This window comes from Bactrocera oleae, chromosome 5, assembly GCF_042242935.1.
Source record: "Bactrocera oleae isolate idBacOlea1 chromosome 5, idBacOlea1, whole genome shotgun sequence".
Classification (NCBI taxonomy): domain Eukaryota; kingdom Metazoa; phylum Arthropoda; class Insecta; order Diptera; family Tephritidae; genus Bactrocera; species Bactrocera oleae.
This window is the reverse complement of record NC_091539.1, coordinates 50,604,310-50,621,666: the sequence shown is the minus strand read 5'-3', so window position 1 is coordinate 50,621,666 and position 17,357 is coordinate 50,604,310. Positions and strand designations below refer to the sequence as shown.

Sequence of the window (17,357 nt, the reverse complement as noted above, 5' to 3'; positions counted from 1 at the left end):
AGTTCTATATATACCTGTATGTACATAAGTAGACTTATATAAATAAGTGCTTGTAACAAGAACAAAAGTTGAAGTTTATATGCTTAGAAACAATATCCCTCCTTCACCTTTCTTCGTATTATAAATGCAAATCCATTTCGTAAAACTGTCTTCCTAATTAAAATCGACTCAATGAATTGATTAAAATATTTGTAAATTGGAAAATTACTATTTCATTTCGAAACCATAAAATTGCATACACGTCCCTGGTTCCATTCAGTTCAGTGTTGACCGTGCTTCAGAACGGCAAAATTTGTTTAAGAAAATACCTACAAGAGACAGCAGTGGCACACAGTTATATCGGAATAAGGAATTCCATATAACCCATTGGGATTAACGGTGCAAAAGGTTAATTGTGCAAAGTGAACAAAGAAAATGTCGGCTGCAACAGAGACAGTGCAAGAGGCCATTACGCAGGCATCGGCCAGCGGTGGTTTGGGCGCCTTGTGGACTTCGTTGATTGGTGTAGTGTTGATTGCGGCCTTGTACGAGTACTGGCGTCGCAGTTCGCGCGAATTTCGTATGACGAAGAATATACCCAGTCCACCAGAGCTGCCCGTTTTGGGTAATGCTCATTTGGTGTTGGGTTGTTCGAATGCAGGTGGGTAACTGGAAAGCTTTTGTAATTAAATTTAGTTTCGAAAACTCTACGATTTTCATCTTTCGTATTTGTAGAAATTGTCGCCAAGGGTAATACCTACTTGGAACAGTATGGTGAAACATTACGTGCTGCGTTGGGTCATGTGCTGCTGATATTCCTCACAAATCCCAATGATATTGAGATCATCTTGAGCAGCAATAATCATTTGGATAAATCTGAAGAGTACCGTTACTTCAAACCATGGTTCGGCGATGGTCTGCTCATTAGCAGCGGTAATCACTGGCGTCACCATCGCAAAATGATTGCACCGACTTTCCATCAGAGCATTTTGAAGAGCTTTGTGCCGACTTTTGTGCAACACTCCAAAAATGTTGTGGAACGTATGGCTAAAGAAGTAGGTAAGGAATTTGATATTCACGATTATATGTCACAAACCACTGTGGAGATCTTGCTCAGCACCGCTATGGGTGTAAAGAAGATACCGGAAGGTAATAAGAGTTTCGAATATGCCAAGGCCGTCGTAGATATGTGTGATATCATACACAAGCGACAAGTGAAAGTGTTGTATCGTTTGGACTCCATTTACAATATGACGAAAATGCGTCAAAAGGGCGATAAGATGATGAACATTATCTTGGGCATGACCAAGCGTGTCGTCATGGATCGCAAGGCTAACTACAATGCGGAGGGTAATGCTATTGTTGAAGAGGTCGATGAGACGGCAAAGAAAGCGGCGGCTAAAAAGGTCGGTGGACTGCGTGACGATTTGGATGATATCGACGAGAATGATGTGGGCGCTAAACGTCGGCTGGCACTGTTGGACGCCATGGTAGAGATGGCTAAGAATCCCGAGATCGAGTGGAACGAGAAGGATATTATGGATGAGGTGAACACGATTATGTTTGAGGTAACTATAACTATATTCTATATAATGATGTAAACTATAAAAATGATTTCGTTAAAATTTCGATTCAATCGTTATAGGGTCACGATACCACTTCTGCTGGTTCCAGCTTTGCGCTCTGCATGATGGGCATGCATAAAGATGTGCAAGAGAAGGTCTTAGCCGAGCAAAAGGCCATCTTTGGCGATAACTTCTTGCGTGACTGCACCTTTAACGATACCATGGAGATGAAATATTTGGAACGTGTCATTATGGAGACACTACGTATGTACCCACCAGTACCGTTGATTGCACGTCGCGTCGACAGCGATGTAAAATTGGCATCTGGTCCTTATGTTGTGCCAAAGGGCACTACTGTGGTCGTACTGCAATATCGCGTACACCGACGTCCCGACATTTATGCCAATCCTGACAAGTTCGATCCCGACAACTTCTTGCCCGAACGCATGGCCAAACGTCACTACTACAGTTTCATTCCGTTCAGCGCCGGTCCACGTAGTTGCGTCGGTCGTAAGTACGCCATGTTGAAGCTGAAGGTGTTGCTCTCCACCATCATTCGTAATTACACGATACACTGCAATGAGACCGAGGCGGATTGGAAGTTGCAGGCCGATATTATTTTGAAATTGGAGAACGGTTTCAATGTAGTGCTGCAGAAACGTCAACCGGTTGTGGCGTAAATGAGTGATGAAGAATTCTAATTTCTTTTCTTCTTCTTAATTTTTGATCTAATACCTATGACGAATTAAATTATAATTAGCCTTAGAAGAATGCAAATATTTTTTCTTATTTTAAGTAGTCTATCTTCCAAAAGAAATATATTTTCAGATAAGCCAAACTTTTAGAGAACGTAGGCGGCGTAATGGTCGTGAGGAGATGTTAGGAAACGAAGCCAATTGTGATCAGTGAAATTAACGGATTTTTTTTTGATGGGGAAGGCTTATCAAGGCTTTACATTTAATATTTTTAACCAAACAAATTCACAAATTAACTAACCCTAGTGTTAAGTGTGGAGAGTCAAAACTAACCAAAAACAATTAGAATAATAAAACGCAAGCGCAGTAGAAAGCTGAAAAAATGGAAATTTATTTTGCCTTTAATTTACTTCTGCGACGCGGCCAAAGTTTCATGAGTTGGATTCATTTCTAAATCAGACCATATAATGAATAAAATATAAAGCAATTGCATATTCATTAGCAGTTCGTTTGTGTGGAACTTAGAACCCACAAGACCTGTAGGTCGTCTACAATGAATATTACGAAAGCATGACCCACGCTAGATATGGTAGAATTTTGTAACTAAAATTTATCTAGAAGATCTGCTAATAATACTAATTCTTCGTAGATCAAAATTGGGATAAGACACCCGTGCCTTTTCGATGACCCTAAATAGCCATGCAGATATGGACTCACGTATATTTTTGGAAGTTAATGGAAATAAGCTCCGATGTTTATATGGTTAAACAGCTAAGAGGTCGTTACAAATGAATTTTAGAAAAAATTCAGTAGTCCAAGGGTCACTTCGAAGCAGTTTAACTCATTGAAAGCTGGTTTAACTCGGTGGAAACTTTACCCGATTTCGTTGATCATAAAGAGAATGCTTTACTCTGTAAACATTCCACAAAAGAAAAGAACTTAAGAAATTAGGTGAATCCTTTTCATTAGCTTCTTCGGAAGTATAACATAGATTGACTTTTTTACTATTTTGGTGCAATCCAAAAATTAAGGTAAAAACAATTGAACTATACTCTGGTCTTCACAATAATGCATATAATTATGAAAATTACCGACAATACTTAGATGAAAAAAATTTTGACCAAAATGCAGGCAAGGCCGCTGAGTCAAATTACTATTAGAATCAATGTGATTAGCAACATACCTCCACAAGCTCAGTTTGGCTTAAAACTATGGAATGCTGAAAAGGTGAACAATAAATGTTCTAGCTGAGCACAAAGAAAGGAGAGCAGATCAATGCAGGCTTCAACATTAAGGCTTCAATTTTGTTTGGGCTCATCTGCTTTTCGGTCGAGTTCAGATCAAGCTTGACCGCTTACAGGTTGAAACAAAACATCTTCTCCTAACGCTAGCTTCAATCCTCATAAACCAACTATCCTTTTGTAGCTTTTCTTGTCAAGCAATTTTCTAATTAGGTATACTAAAGATAAGGAGATTTCCAACTTTGCAATATAGTATTTATTTTTTGTGTTCTTTAAATTTCCAGATATTTAATTTTCTTTAGTAACGTAGTACTAATGGCATTTGAACCACCCTATTAATTATACTCAGCTTAAGTTATAGCAGATATCACAAGTAGATGGCGCACAAATGAGAATTAGAATTTAATGAGGAAAAAATAGAAATCATATACCACGATGTCAACATCAATAAAGTTTTCTATAATACGTGAAAGATCTGTGTGTTTCATTTACTTTCAAAAATTAACGTATGATTATAATTCGTTTCAAAACTTTTGTCAAGTTTCTATAGTGTTTAATTTTGGAAATCGTCCATCTTGAAAACGCCATGATAGAACTTGATAACTGTTAAGCTGGAATTGTTGCAGTTTCCGCGAACTTTATGACGACGGAGTTCTTTATACTCGTATTATAACAGTAAGATACATATACAGGTTGGTTGAAAAGTTTTTGCGCTTGAAATGAAAAAAATTTTGTTACGAAATATATTTTTTTATTCAATATAATCTCCCTTAACTTTAATACGCTTATGCCAATTATCCTCCAATAATTGTATACCATCCCTCAATGACTTTCTGGAAGCTCTGTAAAATACGCGTCTGCGGCTGTAATAGCTTCTTCCTTCGACGAAAACGCTTTCCACGAAGGAATTGTTTCGGGTTACTGAAAAGGTAGTAGTCGCTGGTAGCCAAATCTGGTGAATACGTTGGATGCTCAAGCAATTCGTGCTTTAGTTCGTTGAATTTTGTTATTGTTAAAACACCTTTGTGAGCAGATGCATTGTCTGGATGAAAAATGATTTTTTTGTGCTGTAAACCACGTCTTTTTTCACGAATTTTTTCATCCAGCTGATCCAAAAGGCTGCAATAATATTCAGAGTTGATTGTTTTACCTTTCTGCAGACAATCAATAAACAAATTCCTTTTGCATCCGAAAAAACTGATGCCATAATCTTCTTTGCTGATTGTTGTGACTTTACTCGTTTTGGAGCTGAACAACCAGCTTCAGTCCACTGGTTCCACCGTGAACGTTCTTGTTTCAATTTAGAATCATAATGGTAGATCCAAGTCTCACTCATAATTATAAAACGATTCAAGAAATCGAGTTTATTGTGCTTAAAAAATTATGCTGAGAAATTTGTTTTCGATCCAGTTTTTGTTGAATTGTTAACAGGTGCGACACTAATTTTCCAAACAGCTTTTTCATATGTAAATCTCCTAGTAAAATATGAAGTACTCGTTTGTTTGAGATGCCTATGGCATTAGCAATTTCACGCTTAGTCAAATTGGGATCTTCACTAACAATATTTTGAAATTGCTCATTGATTTTTGGTGTGATTGCGGTTTTTGGTCGTCTTCAAGCCTAGTGCGACCACGTTTGAATTCACCAGACCAAAATTCAACGGTGCGTTTTAAAGCTGAGGACTCCTTATACACTATCCAACAATTATTCATAAATTTTCTTTTCTTTTAAACCTTTCAAAACAAAGAATCTAATCGAAAAATGGCTTGTAAACAAAGAGTTAATTGACAGAATGACTTGTAATTTTGCGTGTGTTCGCACGACAGATGTACCAACTCGTAGCTAGTAGTGCTATTTCTTGGTGAGAGCTAGTAACTTTTCAACCAACCTCAATATTAGGGTTTGTCAAAAATGTTTTTTTTCGCTTGAAACTCCAAAAAAATTGGTTGGTAGCCACTTCTGAGAAACGCTCTCCAAGTATGAGCTCTTAATTGTAACGGAAAAGTACTCCGCTTAACGGTTTTCTATTTTTTTTCTTATTATCGGATGGAAAAATTCATATCTCGTATCCAACTACTTGAAAACATATTTCGTTTCAAGAATTTTGTAGGAAATTGATAAATTTAGAAGATATTAACGGTTGAAGTTTGACAAATTTTTAAGCAAATTTGTTTTTTTCTTTTGAGTTTTATAGTTCAATGAAAAAGAATCAGTTTCAATTGCAAAAATTGCTGAAAATTTTCTCACAATAATATAATTGTATCAGTGTGATCGACTCTTGATACCTTGGAGCACGCTTAGATTAATATAAGAAAAACGTTAACTTCGGCTGCACTGAATCTCTCTCTCACAGGTGCATTTCTTAGAGCCACGATATGTATAACTAAATCTTAAAACGTAACCGGCCTACAGTTTACATCCAACGGCAACCGTTTTGCTGGTTCTTTCTTGCCTCGTTATTTGACATAAACAATCTTCAAGTCGAATTAAGGTTAAGGAAATCGAATTTTCTATGAATACCTTCATTTTAATTATGATCGATCAGTTAGAATGCAGATATATGTTTGATACGTTGTTCCGATCTAAACGATGTGCTCGGAGATTGTAGCGCTGCCTTGGAAAATAATCGGCAGCAAATTTCGTAAAGTTATCATCAAATTAACAAATTGTCAAGCAAGAACTTAATTGTGATCGTATGTGTGTGAGTTTGTATGTCAGCTATCACTTATAGCAATCCGATAGCGGGGCTTCCGAGCAGCTTCTAGAGAAGAAAAGAACATGTACAAAGTTTCAGTATCTCAAATATTGAAGGGCTATTTCGCGTATCTACAGGCAGACGGACTAACGGACAGACAGTTGTACAGACGAACATGTCTAAATCGACTCAGCTCGTCACGCTGATCATTTATATATAAACATATATGTATATATATATAATATAGGGTGTTACAAACTTTGTACCAAATTTAAAATACAATGTTTAGGGAATAAAACAAAACAAGGTTTCTAATCAAGTTCTTGAGTACTGGCAGTGCGCAACTTTAACCACAGCTACACCACAACGACCGGTCGCGAGCCATCACAAAAGCCACTAAACCTCATGACATATGCAGTTATTATGCATTGCAAATTTGTACAATGAAACAAATACGTCATTCGGAGTGCGGGTATAGACACTGTGGAACTATAATTTATATATTTATGTTTGCGAAATGTTTACCTTCAAATAGGCTATTTTTATAGGCGAAGAGAGTTCACTAAAATAAATCAATATGCATTTACGTAGTCACACTTTCTCAACCGGTGGAAAACTTCTAGATGCATTAAAAGTGTAGAAACATTTAGACTAGGCAAACAGTTCTTCGCAGTAGAGGCAGAAGTGCAGTAGCTAAGAGCAGTATGGACTACATAAACGCAACGGCAACACCACATATTACTGGAACAAAGGCGCACATCCTGTCGAGTCCTTTTTATATTAGTTTGATTGGCGCATTGTTGGCGTTAGTGCTATATGATATTTGGTTTCGCAATACCGATGCTTATAAGAAGCTGAAAAGTATACCTGGACCGCCGGTACTGCCGTTGGTCGGCAATGCGCATTTGGTGTTGGGCCTTACACCCACCGGTGAGTGATAAGTTTTAGTGTGTAGCAAAAAATATAGGAATTTTTTGTTTCTTTCATCTTCAGAAATGGTAGTAAAAGCACTAATATACTTGAAATACTATGGTGAGACAGTCCGCGGTTGTTTTTTCAATTTAATGGTAGTCTTCCTGACGAATCCCGCGGACTTTGAAATCATACTCAACAGCTCCGTACATTTGGAAAAGTCCAATGAGTACAGATTCTTTCAGCCATGGTTCGGTGATGGTCTACTCATTAGCAAGGGCGACCATTGGCGTCTACATCGCAAAATGATCGTACCTACTTTCCATCAAAGCATATTGAAGAGTTTCGTGCCGACTTTTGTGCAACACTCGAAAAAAATCGCCAACAGATTAGAAACAAAATATTTGGGACGTGAGTTCGATGTGCACGAACATATGAGTCAGACTACGGTGGAGATACTGCTTAGCACTGCGATGGGCATGAGACAGTTACCCCCTGGCAGTGAATGTGCTAGATATGCAGAAGCAGTGCTGGAAATGTGCGATATCATACAGAAGCGCCAGGTCAAGGCGCATTATCGCTTCGATTTCGTTTATCAATGGACACAACTGCGTCAGCGATGCGATAAAATGATGAACATTATCTTGGCGTTAACGAGGCGTGTCATCACGGAGCGGCGTGAAAATTTCAATATGGAAACAGATGGCGTGTTGGATCAACAGGATGGAGTAAATGCGCAGGCGAGCGTTAGAAAGAAGGAAGGACTGCGTGACGATTTGGATGAAATCGATGAAGAGAGTGATGTGGGTAAGATTGATTGCAATTAAGCATCGTACATTTTCGTACTTGAATGAAAATGTTTGCTAATGTATCAATATCATTAATACAATTGTCGAAGAAAAGTGTAGCTAATTTATTATATTTGTTTATTTTTTTGTTTTTTTATTTTGTACAGGTGCTAAGCGTCGTTTGGCTTTCTTAGATGCGATGGTGGAGATGACGAAGAATCCGGATATTGCGTGGACGGAGAAGGATGTAATGGATGAAGTAAACACGATTATGTTTGAGGTATGATTTGTTTTTTTGTTTAAACACCATTCAATTAGCAAGAATGAGATTATTAATATAACATGATGAGAATCACGAGTTATATACGTCGAATATACGGTCTGATCAAATTTAATCTGGTTCGGTATTTTACGAAGTCTGCCTATCCATTCAGTTTCTTCTTTAATGAAATTATCTATAATTGTATTGGAATTAAGTTTAATAAGACTATTAGAACTTTAGTAAAAGTGGATACGAGTTCTCCATCTGTTGATCTCATTACTACTAGATATTTGTATGTCATCAAAATTAATGATCTTTAATAAGCGTAGTTAAAAATGGAAAGTTGGATCGAAAAAGCACACTTCTGATTGAAAATTCTTATCTCGACAACTTATGAGGATCTCTTAGTAACGTTTGGAAATATGAGAGACCCGAAGATAACCATCTCTACAGGGATGGTATTTAAGCCAACCCAATAAGCTCCTACCTCGAATATAATGAATATGTGGAAAATGATGTGTGAAAATCTGTCGGGTCGTTTCATTCAGCATTGCATATTTTGAGAACCTTTTGAAAAAGGCGGTACTCAGCTTTCTATAATTAAACTGTACAGTATCTCAGAAGAAACGGGGAACTAAGCCTAAAACTTTAAGTATTTTTTGATGGTGAAAAAACAGTTTAAGGTGCAGATATTTATCCAAATCAATTACAAGTTTGCTCCAAAAGTTTCATCTTAAAGATTCTGGATTCTGGTCAAAGTTTTTAATTCTTCAAACGGTTACCAAAATGTCTCGACTTGATGTAGCAAAAGTCTCTCTTTAAAGTAGAGATATCGCCAAAAGAACCAAAATCGCTTGTTTTCATAGCTTTTTAACCTCAATAATATACCATAACGGGACCAAGCCAAGGCTAGAAGAAATGGTGAGGAACTGTACTACATGGCCTGCGCTGAGCCTCTGTTAAATAACCACATATTTGTGACGCCAGTATGACCAAGTCGGAACCTCAATCATGCTGATTATTTAATTCCTCCTGATATTAGATGAAATCAAATGGCGTCATATACTCTCTTGAGGAATGCCAGTTCGAAAAAAATGAGATTATACAAGTTTTTGTCTTGAAGAAAGCGAAATATTCGTCGGTAAATATATATATGATCTAATCTATATATTATATATTTTCCAAAAATGTCCCGAAAGATTACTCTAAGAGTCCTCTTATGCTCCACACCCTATAATTACAAGCATTTCTTGTTTTTAATTTATAAAAAAAAAATGCTTACGTCAAATCGGCTTATTATTAAAGTACAAAGAATTTTTTTATTTGCATTTAACAGGGTCACGATACCACCTCAGCCGGTTCCAGTTTCGTGCTCTCTCTGCTCGGCATACATAAAGATGTGCAAGCACGAGTTTACGAGGAACAAAAACAAATATTCGCCGATGACATAGAGCGCGATTGCACCTTTGCCGACACACTGGAAATGCAGTATTTGGAGCGTGTGATTAAAGAGACGCTACGTCTCTACCCACCAGTACCGGTAATAGGGCGTAAAGTGAATGAAGACGTACGACTGGCCTCCGGACCATACACTATACCGAAGGGTACAACCGTTGTGCTGGCTAACTATGCTGTACATCGGCGACCTGATTGTTATGAGAATCCGGATAAGTTCGATCCGGATAACTTTTTGCCCGAAAAAATGTCGAAACGCCACTACTACAGTTATGTACCCTTCAGTGCGGGTCCACGCAGTTGTGTTGGACGTAAATATGCCATGCTAATGCTTAAAGTTTTACTCTCGACGCTGTTGCGTAAATTTGAAATACACTCGAATGTGGATGAGACACAATTTCAATTGCAAGGTGATATTATTTTGAAATTAGCTAATGGCTTCAAGGTGGTGCTGACTAGACGTGAGGTGTAAAGAGCGCAAATAGAAAGGTTTTAATTTATTGCCAACTTTATAAATAATCATATCGACCTTAGTTGTCTTTGAATTGTATATAAATATGGTTTGCATTTTTTAGTGGTCTATACTCAATTGTTGTTTTTGTATATATGCATATTGCATATCTCTTTTCATTTGTATTTCTCATAAATATTTATTCTGCAAATATTAGCATGAAGAAAAGTTAATATGATTGCTATAAGCATGTTTGTATGTAAGTATGTGAGCATGTGAAGTGAAAATGAAACGAATGGTTGTGAACCGAAGCGCATATATGCGCTGGAAGGTGGGCGAGGGTGATTTCCGGCAACATATCGTTTTAATGATCAACGGTATTAAATTACAAAGAGACATTCAGATCGAGTTCGACTCGCATTTCATGCTCACATCCCGCGCAGACTCAGGTGAGAAAATTTTCAAATCTCTTGAACAGGTAGTTGGAAAATCTATTATTTTGCGAAGTCGCTTGGAAACCAACGCTAATGGCATTAGAATTATCAGCAGCGAAGGATGAAAACGAAATGAATGCTCACTCTGCTACTCCTCGGTTACCATCACTTTGGGGGTGTCAAATGTGTCTGTATGTATGCGCTTGTTTACACCAGCAAAACGAATGTGTAAATCGGCGTTGCGAATCGCGTTGCTGTGTATTATCGGTAGATTATCGGCAATTCGTTAAGCGATGAAAATCGAATTTTCAATTTCGCAAGCCTTTCATTAATCTTGTTAAAACGAACGGAAGTAGGAAGATATTTATTTTTTACAATGTAAATAAACGCGTATGTGTGTATGTATATTTTATCACATACATACATGTGTACATATGTACTTATGTGTATATCTGGATATGTACACAGTTGATTAAATTAAAAATCCTTTTGCACATTGGCCATTTGTGAAAAAAATGAAAGCATTTCCGCAATACAATCCTTTTATAATTTCAGTCTTTGCCACTTTTACATTTCCTTTCGTTTATTTTGGAGGTATGTATGGCACATACTTAAATGTACAATCTATATACAGATATACAGACATAAATATGTATATTTGTGAAAGTATTGGCGCTGAGAGAAATTACTCTCGTTGGTAGAAAGTGAAAACCTTTGATTGCTTATTGCTTATTGTTTGTTTTTTTTTTTTTACTTTCCTTTTTTAGCATGTGTGCCTATTCGCTAGGATATGTCAAAGCAAATCCATACGTTGCACTCAATCCTTTGATTTGTGTAGTCAGTTATCCATGAAGAATAGTATTTCCGTGAGATGTAATTGCGTATTTACTCTTAAGATTTGTAGCAGGAAAAATATTTCGCTAGAAGGGTATGACGTGCTGTCAGACGGGGAGATGGGAATTATCACAAGGCTAAAATATAAAAGTAATCAGCATTAGGTTTATAGCAGAGACTTGATTGCGGATTCGATTACTTGTTTGGTTCGAAAATAAACTATTTATTAGACAGAAATTCGAAATAGTTTCTAAAGTTTCACCTTTCTTGCAGTTGAAGAGTATCGAAAGCGTTATTGTAGATACCTGCCAATAACATTAGGTTTGTTAAATGCGTCTTAGTTCGCTTAAGGGGGGTTAGGGTTTTTACTTTCGAAAAATCGATTTTTTTTCTTCTATCTTATTGTTTAACATTCAAAAATATGTCCTTAAAATTTTAGGTCGATTGAGGAAATATTCCTAAATTTATTTTCTTATTAATCTCCTGGCCTTTAATGGTCCAACCAATAGTACATAAACTTTAGATGCGTTTTTCTCAAAACTACTTTTTCAAAGTCCGTGTTCACTGTCATTTCGAAACTACTTGACCGATTCATTTCAAACTTTATACACATTTTCGACATATAAAATACCGCCCTCAATGTTTTTTACATTAAGGGTGTTTTCCACCCCCAAAATGGCAAAATTTTTAGTGGAAAATAACAGTTTACACTTTAAATAAAATTTTTAAATGAAAAAAAAAAATTATCAGAGAACGTTGGGGGCAAGATTTGATCATAGTTTAACTAATTTTTCTTGGTTTTTTTTACGGATATTTTCCAGCCGAGTTATGGCGAACACCGCAAATTATTTTTTCTCAAGCCGTTCTGGGGGAAGCGCCGTTACCGGCTTATGCTTCAATATTCCTGCATGAAAAAATTACCCTATATTATCGAAAGTATGCTCAATAATGTACAAAGGTCCGAATAAAATTACTCAATCCATATTTAAGAAAAAATTCGCAAAAAAAGTTTTTTTTTTACCTTGAAACCTTAACCCCCCCTTAAGGTAGCGAACGATGGAAGTAGCAAAACAATTGTAAAAAATAGTGGGAAAATAGGTTATAAACGAAGAATAGTGAACATATTAATTATAATACTCTGAACAGGATAAATTTAGTTTTTCACGAATTTTGAAAAACCCAGAAGACAACATCGGAGATTGTGCCTCTGTTCGCCTGTTCCTCTGTCTATATATACGCCAAATAGTACCTCAGTTTTTGAGATATCGATCGGAAATTTTATGCACGTCCTGTACTCCCCAAAGTCCTAATTATTTGTTGGAACCGTCGATATCGGACGGCCATAGTATATAGCTGTCATACAAACCAAACGATCAAAATCAAGTTCTTGTATGGAAAACTTCTTTATTTGACAAGATATCGTCACGAAATTTGGAGATCGGGCTACTATAACATATTACTGTCATATAACCTGATCTATCAGAATCAGGTTAAATATTTTGCTTTTTGCAACTTTATGCTATACGAAATGCTCCTGTGAAGGGTTTATAATTTCGGTGCAGCCAAAGTTTACAATTTTTTTTGTTTTTAAGGAAATGTGACAAAAACTTTGCATCAATTAATAAAATTTTCGATTTTGCCCAATCTGTTTGTCAAACTGAAAACCCAATGAGTTATGCTTGTCCACAGAGAGGTCGTACAGTGCGCACCGACGACGCTATTGCTGTTGTGTTGTAGAGTATCGAATGAGTCCATTCACTTGATGGAAGATTTTGCGGAAGGATCTACAAGCCACTGTTAAGACGCGGTTACATCCTCAAAAAGTCACTGTTTGATGTGCTCTATGGACAGAAGGAATCATTAGTCCAAATTTCTTCAAAAATTTCTTTTTCGTGCCCAAATTTGAGGATTTTGCTGTGGACGACTTTGGTTCCAACAAGACGGCGCTACATTCTATACAGCTAATGAAATAATCAATTTATTGAACGAAATTTTTGGTGAGTGCTCTCGCGTCGTGGGCCTCCGATATTGTGCGATTTAACACCGCTGCACTGCTTTTTGTGGGGTTATGTACAGTTGTTTGTCCACACAGATAAGCCCGACACGATTGACTCCTTGGAATATAATATTCGGCGCGTTATTACCATTATTAAGTGGTCGAAAATTGAGCGTCTCGGCGGGAATATATTCAAGCTAATGGCAAATACTTATTTTTATATTGTAGCAAAGCTAAATTCTTGGTAATAACATTAAATTGTATGCGTTTTGTTTTTTCTTTAAAACCTCATGCCTAAAAAAACACCCTTTATATCGTTAGATGATTTGATAGACCTTTTATGAAACATTTGTTTCTATAAGCAGCTGCGAAAAGTTTAAACCCACAACCTCAGATATGTGAGCTTTGAACCCAACCATTTTTTTATCAAAAATCTGAAGTGAATATCTAACAAAATCAAAGCAGACTTTACGAATCCTCAGCTAATCCGACTATTTTTTTTTATCAATGCATAGTTTTAAATCTTAATTGAGACAGAAAAATGGATACACTTACATATTTATGCTCCCGAAAGCATGTGTCGAAAGGCTGTAAAACACTTCATAAATAAAACGTTACAAGTAGCTGATGAAAATCCATCATTCAGCGGCACTCAAATCAATCAATCAACGAAATTTCAAATGTTCTGCGCCACCACTTGAAGCTGTCAGAGAAGGCGTCAAAGGATTACGGAATGAGTTCTATCAACAAATTTCGTTACATAAAAGTAACAGTACACATTATATTGTAGTATTTTTAAGTGCTTGTAGTCATAAGAGCAACATTAGCTGAAACTTAAATTCATATAAAAAATTACATCTTTAAATACTCTCGAATAATTTAGACTACTTTATCCCAGAGTCAAACAAATGTAAGAAGAACAAAAAATCCTTTTAGACGTTTCTCAATATTTGTTGTAAAATATAAACTGCATTCAGGATTTTCGGCTCCTGAAAACGGTCTCTTACTACCTATAGCTAAACTAGCTCCTGTGCCAAGAGGAGTGATTTGCAATGGAGGATCAGTTAGTTTCTCTATTATTCCATTGAAATTTTATTATCGAAATAAGTGTCATAAAGTTGTAGAAAGAACTCTATGCATACCATAAGAAATCTCTCTTCTTGCTATAAAAAATGTGAGACGTCTTCCGGATGAAAGGTGATGTCTCAAAAAAGATGATGTCTCAAAAGAGAAACAGTTCTGAAACATAAATTCTGGGTTGGGGGAATTATCGATAATCTAGAAACTATACGCTTTTTATTTAACAAAGATCCAGCGCTTTCTTTCGACAAAAAAGAAGTATTAATATTTAGTATCAAAAACAAAACACTGTCAGAAAAACTGACTATCGACTGTCGCGACTAATTACTATAGATCATATGTGAATTCTCTAGAAAGAATAATGCTTCATGGAACTTTTTGAGAAAACAAAGTCTCTGTAGACAATATAATTAAATGATAAGGATATAGCGAATATAGCAAGAATATAATGAGTTTCCCATTTTGTGCGATGAGCCTTCGGCCTGTAATAGGCGTGCGTGGCTTCAAACTGAAAACAAAAAACATAAAGAAAATCAGTTTAAAGGCCTGTAATCTGAACTATTAATGCGAATCTGGCGAAAACTCTATGGATTTCACTTACCTTAAGAAATTACTTCAGAAACATAAAATAATTTATATGTTAGCTATACTAGAATAAAGAAAACAGTTTCATCAAAAACATCTTTAGATCATTTGTTTCGAATTATATAACGCAGTTACGTATAACCACAAGTATTTGATGTGGTTCCACGTAAGTTGTGAGACTTATGACTTACTCTATTTGATGAGTAAACAAGATTGCCTTGCCTGAAATGATTGGTTGTTTTAAATAGATAAAAAAATCTGATCATAGTAGATTGACAACAACACAAGGCTACATGTTTTATTTGGAAAGGTCTTACTGAACATTAAAAAGCTCTATCTTTCAATTAATTAAATTTGTAAAACTTTTAAAATTGTTTTATCAAAGTCCATATTGGTTTCACAGCGAAACCATTGAGCATCCACATTATTTAGAGCCAGCTTAAGCTAGCATAAACTGAAATACTCATACTAATTAGTGCTGATCGCTTATTTCGACAACAAACAGCAGCCTCAAACTTATCAAAGAAATCATCGAAATTAGCATGAACATTACAGATTTTACGCTGCTTCTGCTGGAAAGATATCAGCGTGCTGATTCGCCATCTCATTTCAACAGTCGAAATACCTTCAGCGATGGTAGGTAAAAAAAAGAAAGAGAAAAAACACAAATTAATTTTAACCAGCTGAAATGACCAATTGACCAAACACTAAAGCCGTGCTGATGTCAAAATATTTACATGCCACAATCTGTGGCTCAATCGGCGGCGCATATCGCCATTACACAAGTGCATAAAGTACATATGTATATTCACACACTTGCTTTGCATGCAACCGCAAATCGATAACTTTGCATTATGGCGTGCTTAAATCGCACAGCAGCAGCAACTACAACAGCAAAACAATTGCTGATCAATATCTGGGCATTAATTCGTCGGTATTAAGTTGGCATGTGTGGCTGCCTTTCACTAACTTAAGTTGACACTTCATTTATCGTTGATCGGCGGGTGTAAGTGAAGTGGTGCGAAAGCTGTGCGCTTTTCGCGGCAACAACACTGTTAAGTGCTGCGTACTTAAGCAACTGAAAAATGCTAATGCCATTGTGTGAAAATGGCGGTGGCTTTGCAAAAACAAAAAAAAAAAATAAAATAAAAAGAATTAAAATCTGGTAACTTAAGTGCCTATGCGCATACTTACAGCCATGGAAATGCGTTTAAAAATACCTTCATCTTTTTATACCTGTATGTACTTTAGCGTGCAGATAATAAAAATAATGAAATATTAAGAACGGCATTTTTATTTGCATTTTTGCATTTTTGCATATCTTTTATATTTTTTTATCCTCACTCTTAACTCCTTACAGCAACAACATTATTTTGTGCATATTTAAAATATTTTTTCGAATGCTCTCACATCATTAGTCTGCCTAATGATGCCTTTCGTCACATGATTTTCAATAGAAAAAATCAATTCGTCCATTTCCATTCATATGCCTTAACTGTTCCTTCACCGCTTTCTTTAGCTTTGTTCTCCACATTTCTACTTGATTAATTTTTGTCTTTACTCTTCACATTAAATTTGCGATTTGCAAAGTTTCAAGTGTGACATGACACTTAGCATTGCATGAGTTTTTCTTTAACCCAATCGGTTTTGATGACATTACCCCGACACCCTACCGTCTTGACAGTTTTGCAAATGTAATGTGACGCATGCGCGCAAAAAAGGTGTCAGCAGCTTTGGGCTCTTCGTTGTCGTAAGCAAAGGGGGTTCGATTTCGATTTCGTCACTGTCGCAGTGAGAGGGTTGTGTCGTTACTGGCACTTCGGAAAATTCGTCGCGCATGCGAATTTTTTGTTTTGAAGATTTTTTACTGCAAGCGTTATGTGTTGACAATAACAAGTTGTTGACAGTAATTTATGATTGTCTCTGCGCCATATTTATGCAGGAAAGATGTCAAACTGTGTAAATCAATTTATAAAATTACAATATTTTAATGAAGTGTTTCAATTGTTAATGTGTTTTTGTTGTTGTAGTTGATGCTTAAAATATGCGAAATTCAATTTATGGATTTGCGTTCATGAATAATGTATAGTAGAGGTGGGAACAAAATCTTATTGAGATTCAGAAACAGAAGGTTGCGCAACAGAGTGTACGGCTACCGAAAGATCAATAATGGGCTAGCTTAAGTTTAAAGTTTCAACAAACTGTTTGAAATGGATGAACTATTTGCAAGAAATATTAAATATTTCAAAACCACTTACTGCGAGATAAGTACGAGGAAAGTTAATTAAAGTTACCTTAACAAAAAAAAAAAAAAATCAAAACTTAACTGATCGCTCATTAGCTGACTTCGGATCATGTTTTTGAGCTGAATAAGTCATATTTTAT

General features: G+C 36.2%; 1 protein-coding gene across 1 annotated transcript; it reads left to right on the top strand.

Moving 5' to 3' along the window:
- Window positions 1-240: 240 nt before the first annotated feature.
- On the top strand, window positions 241-10,176 carry Cyp4g1 (Cytochrome P450 4g1). The gene is made up of 7 exons (XM_036366302.2): window positions 241-640; window positions 715-1,547; window positions 1,625-2,221; window positions 6,826-7,105; window positions 7,169-7,894; window positions 8,043-8,155; window positions 9,474-10,176. The coding sequence occupies exons 1-7, from the start codon at window positions 415-417 to the stop codon at window positions 10,062-10,064; spliced, it is 3,366 nt and encodes a 1,121-aa protein (XP_036222195.2). The 5' UTR covers window positions 241-414; the 3' UTR covers window positions 10,065-10,176.
- The last annotated feature ends 7,181 nt before the right edge of the window (window positions 10,177-17,357 follow it).